Consider the following 8,651-nt stretch of genomic DNA (forward strand, 5'->3'; position numbering starts at 1 on the left):
GCTTTTGAATGATGATTGTGGAGAAATGTTAGAACATTACAAATAATCATTGCCAGCACCTGTGTTGTCACTTGTGCATTGGGCCATAGATGTTTGTGCGGGAAAGGATCTTGCATAGAGAAAATGGTGTACAGTCATACCTCAGGTTACAGATGCTTCAGGTTGCATTTTTTCAGGTTACAGACCGCCGAAACCTGGAAGTAGCGGAACAGGTTACTTCTGGGTTTTGGTGGTCGCGCATGTGCAGAAGCCCCGAATCGCACTTTGCGCATGCGCAGAAGCGCCAAATCGCAACCCACATGTGCGCAGACACGCAACTGCGGGTTGCGAATGCTGTGGGTTGCGAACGTGCATCCTGCACGGATCCCGTTCGCAACCTGAGCGTCCACTGTACATGCAAGCGAACAGTGGTGTAGCGTGGGGGGTGCAGGGGGGCCGGCCGCACCGGGCGCAACATCTGGGGGGGGCGCTAATCTAGTGGAAGAGACTCGAGTGCTAAAATCCACAGGTTAGGGGGCGCAAATTACTTGCCTTGCCCCGGGTGCTGACAACCCACGCTACGCCACTGCAAGCGAAGAGCCAATCAATGGCACAGGTGGCTTTCAATGTGTTCATAATTTTCAAATTCATTCCCAGTAATCTCTGTGTTAGTCCTAGTTCTATAGAAAGTTCTGTAGAAAATCAGACTTAAACCAGGGAGCCCTGAATTCATATCCTTACTTAGCCATGAAGCTGATCATATGTCACTGGGCTAGTCAATCTCTGTTGATGTAATCATCCTCATAGAGTTGTTCTGAGTTCATTCGACATTACTCTCTAATCAGTTTTTTTTTATAAAAAAAAAACCACCTATAATTGCATGAGACTGTTGAAACCATTAAACCAGGATTGCCAACTATTTTGCATGTAGGCCATGTCACAAAAGGTCCTGTCTTTAATACATTGCTTTACTCAGATATTGTCCTGCTGCAATGTTTCTAGATCTTTCCTCTCGTTTCACAGATTACTGTGCAAGTAAATTTGCAGTAGTTGGCTTCGCTGAGTCTCTAGCTATAGAGATGTTGGCATTGGGAAAGACTGGTGTTAAATCCACAATTGTCTGTCCATTTTTCATAAACACGGGAATGTTTGATGGCTGTCAAACCAAGTGAGTAAACTGTTTATATATTTGTGTCCATATAATGTTAAAATAATTGTATAAGAGAAATGCTGAAATGGTGAAGATTGATTGAAACATAACCTAAGGCCTTGGAGAGCCACTGTCATTTAGAGTAGACAACAAGGGGCCAAAAAAAATAATCTGCCCTATTATAAGGCTGCTTCCTGGGTTCCTGTATGCTCCAATCTGCATGATATACATAAATTAAACAGCAGGTTCGCCATAGTAGCATATATGCTCTGAGAGAAGTGGCACTTCTTGAATTTGTGCCTATTGTGTCACTCTGCATTTGACGGATAACTGTTGAGGATGGCATTTTATTTATTAAGTTTCTATCCAACCCTACCTTCCAGGGCAGTACACAGCAAAACAATAAAATAATATAAACAATATGCAGTATAAAAGTATACTACAGTCGTACCTTGGAAGTTGAATGGAATCCGTTCCAGAAGTCCGTTTGACTTCCAAAACATTCAGAAACCAAAGTGTGGCTTCTGATTGGCTGCAGGACGCTCCTGCAGCCAATCGGAAGCCACGGTAGCCCTATTGGACTTTCGGCTTCCAAAAATAGTTCGCAAACCAGAACAGGTTTGCAGCGTTAGGGAGCCAAAACGTTCAAGAACTAAGCTGTTCAAAAACCAAGGTAGGACTGTATTTAAAACCATTTAAACTATTTAGACTATTAAACAACTTTTAAACATTTAAACGAGAGGGATAGCTCTGTTGATAGAGCATGAGATTCTTAATCTCAGGATCGTGAGTTTGAGCCCCACGGTGGGCAAAAAAAATCCTGCATTGCAGGGGATTGAATTAGATGATGCTTGTGGTCCCTTCCAACTTTACACTCCTATGATTCTATATCTAAAAATTTGCAGCCTAGAAGATCCTCCTGTCTAACTGTTCCCCCCTCCTCTACAGTGAGGATCAATCACAAGCAATCCAGACTTCACCACAGAATGATCTGTTCATGACGGCAGTGTGATGATCTCGATCTCTTCCCCTCCCCCCCCCCGTCTCTCAAACAATCACTAGTTCTTTCCCAGTATCCTCTGTAGCAAATACCAGATCTAGGGTATGACCTGCAATGTGTGCCAGCTGTTCAAAGTGTTGACCTGATGGTCATGGCAGCCATGAAGTCCTGAGTGGACCCAAGCAAAGGGTACTCAGCATGGGTATTGAAGAGACCCAAGACTCGTGTCCTGGGATTCTTTAACACCATACTGTCTCCACCAGCTCGGTCCTGAAGATGGTTGGGCAGTGGGGTGGATGGGAGCACCCACAAGATCCCTGTCCTGCCTCTGTAGCCCGACATCATGTACAAACCCAGATCCCAGATGGACTGGCCTCCTAGCCAAGTTGTGGGCTGACCTGATGTTTCAAAACAATACCATCAGATAGGTCAGATCAACTTGGCTACTGGGGAGTGATTAAGAAGGGGCTATATACGTCGAGTCTCCCACTCTCTTCTATGAGGATCTGGTTTTTATCCACCTGTATACAGTCTCATGGGACACGGGTGGCACTGTGGGACGCGAGTGGCGCTGTGGGTAAAAGCCTCGGCACCTAGGGCTTGCCGATCGAAAGGTTGGCGGTTCGAATCCCCGTGGTGGGGTGCGCTCCCGTTGTTCGGTCCCAGCGCCTGCCAACCTAGCAGTTCGGAAGCACTCCCGGGTGCAAGTAGATAAATAGGGACTGCTTACTAGCGGGAAGGTAAACGGCGTTTCCGTGTGCGGCTCTGGCTCGCCAGAGCAGCGATGTCACGCTGGCCACGTGACCCGGAAGTGTCTCCGGACAGCGCTGGCCCCCGGCCTCTTGAGTGAGATGGGCGCACAACCCTAGAGTCTGTCAAGACTGGCCCGTACGGCCAGGGGTACCTTTACCTTTACCTTTATACAGTCCCAACCCTCACGCCAAATGATAGAGGTCTTCAGATGACAGGTCTTCTCAAATATTTGCCCTGAAAAAAATGCCCTTTGAAAGTAATAAGGGGAAATCATATTGAAGAAAGAATAAATGATTTTACCCCGGTTCGGAATGGTGCTGTACTAGGCAGCAGTCTTCATATCTGAAACTCATTGGCACAGGTGATAACTGTGGGGAACTCCTGACCATTGAGAAGTTCTCTTACCTGCTTTATCTCTTCAGGTGGCCACGGTTCCTGCCTGTTATGGATCCAGACTATGCAGCTGAAAGAATTGTCTCTGGTATTCTGCGAAATCAGGTGTATGTCAACATCCCGCGTAGCATAACCCTTTTGGTTGCACTGAAAGGGTAAGAATGTCATTTTCCTTTTGCATCCGTTTTTTGTACATTTCTTTCTTGCTCTGAAGCCTGGCAGCAGGCAAGAGAACTGTTAGGGCATAAAAATATTTAAAATATTAACAGATTGAAAAGGGTCTTCTCAGTGATATGGGGAAATCTAAGCATTGTGTTTAGAGGCAAAGCAGCAGGCAAATGAGTGCCAGGATCTCCCAATTCTTTCAGAGAGTTTTTGGTATATTCATTTCTCTATTGTTCCAAATCTCCAATCTCTGGTCACACCTGGGGCAATAAGGTCTATTGTCTTGTTAACGACCCACAATGGCTTTCTTAGGTGTTATGTACTGAAGTTCTCACCCTGGGCCAGCAGGGGGATACTGTAGATAGATAGTTCAGGTCCACATATGCAAATAAGGGATCGAAAGTGACGTTCAGTGATTGGATAGTTACAGAAAATGGTTACTGTTGCGTTCTAATGGAGCTCTATATAAGCAGGCTGGCTGAACACTTCAGTTCAGTCCTGTTCTGGCCTGTGAATAAACAAGAGCTGTTTGAAGAATCACTGTGTCGTCTGATATGTTCACCCACAACTTAACATTAAGGGCCCTAGTTTGGCCAGGCTACCCAGGAATTCCTTTCACAGTTTATATTCCCCCCTTGTATTACAAATAACCCAAAATCCTAACGCTTATTAATTTCAGTGTTTAGGGGGAAACCCGTCCTCCCCCAGTTTTGTAAGAGTATGATGCAGCTGCTTCGGACGGCAAGGTGACTTGGGACAGATATGGGTGGAAATGACTTACTTTCACAAGAATTTGGTTTCAAAACAGGAGTTTTGAACAAGTGTCACTAGAAATCTGAAAGAAAGGCAGGTGTTAAGGCAAAAACTCGTCTGGCAATTTTTACTCTTAAAATCTTGGTGTGACAAACTACCTTCCCTGGCCTTGTCCACAGGCCCCAAAGAAGGCAGGAGGAGTGACTTCAGGACCAAGCTATATAAAAATGGTTAGGACTCTAAACACTTTACTCAGTAGTTGTGGAAGACGTCAGTTTGCTTGGGCAAAGCTGCAGGGACAGTTAACTCAACCCGCATTCTCCATGCTTTGCTAGGTAAAGGTGAAGGGACCCCTGACCATTAGGTCCAGCCGTGGCCGACTCTGGGGTTGCAACACTCATCTCGCTTTATTGGCCGAGGGAGCTGGCGTACAACTTCCGGGTCATGTGGCTAGCATGACTAAGCCGCTTCTGGCGAACCAGAGCAGTGCACGGAAACGCCATTTACCTTCCCACCGGAGCAGTACCTATTTATCTACTTGCACTTTGACGTGCTTTCGAACTGCTAGGTTGGCAGGAGCAGGGACCGAGCAACGAGAGTTCACCCCGTCGCGGGGATTTGAACTGCCAACCACCTGATCGGCAAGTCCTAGGCTCTGTGGTTTAACCCACGGCGCCACATCAGTCTCTAAATCCTCTGTCTTTCCTAACAATGCTCTGTGACCTTGAAGGGGGTGGGATGATACATAGGTGTCTGAATCCTTTCCCCGCCCCCCTGTGAGAATCCAAGCAACTTGAGTTGGGGAGGACCTTAAGTTCTAGAAAAGCAGGATGGGGAGAAGCATGCTAGATAGACCACATGGTGTGACAGCTTCCTGCTGCAAGTGAATACCTCTGGATTGTGAAATGTTGCACTGAATTTATTATCTGGAAAGGATTCAAGTGCCTTTTGTGGGAGGGGAAGAAAATATGCAGGTACTGACATGTGATAAATGTAAGGAATAGAAAGGTGATATTATTATTATTATTATTATTATTGCATTATTTTTACATATGTCTGAACGCCTTCTTTCCTGTAGGATTCCTGTCTCTTCAAAATCACACAACTTTTAGAAATGAGCAGGAGAAGCTGCTTTTTTTCTTTTTATGTATTTGTTTAGAAGCGTTTCTAAACTAGTCAGTATTTTAAAATGCCTGAGTGGTATACAAAAATACCAACATAAAAATGATAAAACAGACCCCTAGAAACAGAGCTATGACATAAAAAACAGGATTTCATTAATAAACAAATACATAAGCAGAGGAAATTTTATCTGTTGAATAAATATCCTGATATAATTACTTTGCCCTGTTATAATTAACTCACTCTGCAGACAGAATAAATATGCTTCTGTCCTTAATTTTTGACAGTTGTGCTTCTCATAATAGCTGCCTTATATCCCTGGAAGAGAGAAATAGATGTCTGTATTATTACTTTTCCCACAAGGTGTAACAGGACCTTTAGATGTATGGGCAGGAGCTGGGTCAAGGGAGTTGTGTGGAGGTGATGAGCTAAATGAATGGCATTTGAGTAAAATATACTATTTCAGGAGCTCTAATCTTCTATGCCACATGTGTTTTGGTCCTGAGGTGCAAAAAAAGGGAGACATAATAAATAAGGGCTGTATAAAATGAACAGCAGAGGGAGAAGTTAGGTCAGGGGTCAGCAAACTTTTTCAGCAGGGAGCCGGTCCACTGTCCCTCAGATCTTGTGGGGGGCCAGACTATATTTTGAAGAAAAAAATGAATGAATTCCTATGCCCCACAAATAACCCAGAGATGCATTTTAAATGACACATTCCACTCATCCACGGGCCGCATTTAGAAGGCGTTTGGGCTGGATCTGGCCCCCGGGCCTTAGTTTGCCTACCCATGAGTTAGGTAGTTCTTATGGTTTACGGAGGGTGTGGTTGTGGAAGAGAAATGTGTGACAGGTACAGCTTTCTTTCTTTTTCCTGCTTCTGGACGCCCAGGACAGCTGTAGCCAAGAAAGCCTTTGGCTCACTCTGGTTGGTGATTTCTCTACATCTTAGTCTGGGACGATCTTACTTAGCCCCAGTAACATGTGTCTTGGTTACCGTATTTTTCGCTCTATAACACGCACTAGACCATAACACGCACGTAGTTTTTAGAGGAGGAAAACAAGAAAAAAAATATTCTAAACGAAATAGTGGATATATGATTTTTGTGGTTCATGATGTGGCCACAGACATGTGATCTGACAGTGAGTTTGGAGTAACCCAGTGCAAAAATCCTGAGGATCCATGTGGATCCATGCTTTGTAACCACGGAGGAGGGAAGGAAGGGGAACCATGGATCCTCTGCTCACGACTGCAGCAGATCCCCCCGCCACCCGCAGGCATTCGCTCCATAACACGCACAGACATTTCCCCTTACTTTCTAGGAGGAAAAAAGTGAGTGTTATGGTGCAAAAAATACGGTACATCAGGATTGGATTAACATGACAGTGATGCCTTTGAAGCGTCTCCAGAAAGTGTTGAGAATGCAGCAGCCAGGGTTTTCAGAGCATATTGTTGCCCTTCCTGAACACCTGCACTGATTACTGTTAAGTTTCCAAGGAGCATTCGGATGTGCTGGTTATTAAGCCCTACATGGCAGGGGTCCAGGATACTTAAGAGACTGCCCTGCCACCCTGCCTGTGCTCTGTTGGGAAAGTTCTTCAGGCCCTGCACAGGCTGGTACACACATGAAAGGCTGAGGGCATGTCTTAGTTGTGGAGCTCTTCCACAGTAAGGCCCTCTGCTCCCTCAACTTATTTTGGCTCATCTGGTTCCAGATGGTTTTGTGTTGTTGTTATTAACCTGTCCAGGTTATGTATTGATGCTTGCCTTTTTAATCACCTGCCTTTTGATTTTCCAGTTCTGTGGCATGTCTGTGTGTTTTTAGTTTGCTTTAATGAACTTATTGTTGGACACCTTGAGCATTATGTGCTAGGGGAAAGGTGGGAAAGGAAATAAAACAATGGTGCCAAAGCAGAAGAGAACCTCAAAGTTTGACACTCATCATGCCTGTGTTCTTTCTTTCTTTTTCCCCAGTTTAATACCTACAAAAGTTGGTATGCTTCTCGGAGACTATATGGGCTATTTCCATTTTATGGAGACATTCACAGGTCGTGCAAATAAGATTGAAGACACTAAATCTCAGTAAACAGCAACAAAAATTCCAACTTTGACTTACCTCCTGAGTGTCAGACATGTGGAACTCCTATAATGCCAATACTTAATGTGTGTGCCTGAAACATCAAAGATAGCATGACTTGTTAGTAAGAAATAAAATTATTTTTGAACTAAATTTCACTGATGGTGGAATATGAATGATTTTTAATTACAACTCTTTTTAGAACTGCTGCTATGTCCTTGTTGTATGTAGCTTGTGAATTAAGTGATTTTTATTGCAATAAAATATTAAATCTTGGAACAAATTTGTATATATTAAGGCTTTTTGAGCTTTACTTTTTCATGTACAAATTAAACAGCAGCAATAATTTTAAAAACTGTTTTTCTTAATAAATGATTTCTCTAACTCCTGAAGTCATCTTTATCCTGTGTATTTTTGTGTGTCTGGCCTAACACTTTTAATATGGGTGAAATGGGAAGTACAATAATTTTGGTAACAGAATAGTGTAATATTGATGTACTCATTTGTGTATCTAATTTTGTCTTCCAGCTTTGTGAGGTTCAGTTGGCAGGAGCCACTTAGTGAGCTTCATGATGAAGAAGAACTTTATCTTGAGCCTTCTGTGAACCATCTCTCCTCTCTGCCCATTACATACAGGCAGAGACCATTTAGCACATGTCCAAGTGACATGTGACCACCAATGTGTGGGTCCTTTTGGACCTCAGAGAGGGCAGAACGGGGGATGGGGCAAGCTTATGCACACCCCACCAACACGTGCGGGAACCAGGAACAAAACACCTGTGCAAAATGGTCTCTGTCTGTACTATCTAATATTAACAGTTGATGGTATATTTTTACCAGTATGGTGTAGTGGTTAAGAGCAGTAGTCACGTAATCTGGGGAACCGGGTTCGCGTCTCCGCTCCTCCACATGCAGCTGCTGGGTGACCTTGGGCTAGTCACACTTCTTTGAAGTCTCTCAGCCCTGCTCACCGCACAGAGTGTTTGTTGTGGGGGGGAGGAAGGGAAAGGAGAATGTTAGCCGCTTTGAGACTCCTTAAAAAAAGGCAGTGAAAGGCGGGATATCAAATCCAAACTCCTTCCTTCCTTTATGTACAAGTAACAGCTACAATTATTTTTCTTTTTAATTAATTAATTTACTTTCTTACATTTAACAATGCAAATGTTTCAGAGATACAAAAATAACAATGACTTGCCTGTTTGACATCATCTGTTCCACAGCTTAAGGAAAAAAATGATGCAGAATTGTTATTGCAGAGAGT

The 8,651-nt window shown here is 43.9% G+C and overlaps 1 protein-coding gene and 1 long non-coding RNA gene across 4 annotated transcripts in view; one reads left to right on the top strand and one right to left on the bottom strand.

The window, feature by feature from the left end:
* SDR16C5 (short chain dehydrogenase/reductase family 16C member 5) overlaps positions 1–7,782 on the top strand; it is a 33,205-nt gene extending 25,423 nt beyond the window's left edge. For all 3 annotated transcript variants that reach the window (XM_083451343.1, XM_083451342.1, XM_083451344.1), the window contains exons 5-7: positions 1,003–1,147; positions 3,305–3,430; positions 7,288–7,782. In XM_083451343.1, the coding sequence (XP_083307469.1) occupies positions 1,003–1,147; positions 3,305–3,430; positions 7,288–7,399 (383 nt within the window). In that variant the 3' untranslated portion in view covers positions 7,400–7,782. The remainder of the gene's footprint in view (positions 1–1,002; positions 1,148–3,304; positions 3,431–7,287) is intronic.
* On the bottom strand, positions 2,516–3,298 carry LOC310682542. The gene is made up of 2 exons (XR_014513968.1): positions 3,046–3,298; positions 2,516–2,650 (listed from the first exon to the last, which is right to left on the bottom strand). It is a non-coding gene; the product is annotated as an uncharacterized lncRNA (long non-coding RNA).
* Positions 7,783–8,651: the final 869 nt, after the last annotated feature.

Source organism: Podarcis tiliguerta (assembly GCF_965153285.1).
Source record: "Podarcis tiliguerta genome assembly, chromosome: 7".
NCBI lineage: Eukaryota > Metazoa > Chordata > Lepidosauria > Squamata > Lacertidae > Podarcis > Podarcis tiliguerta.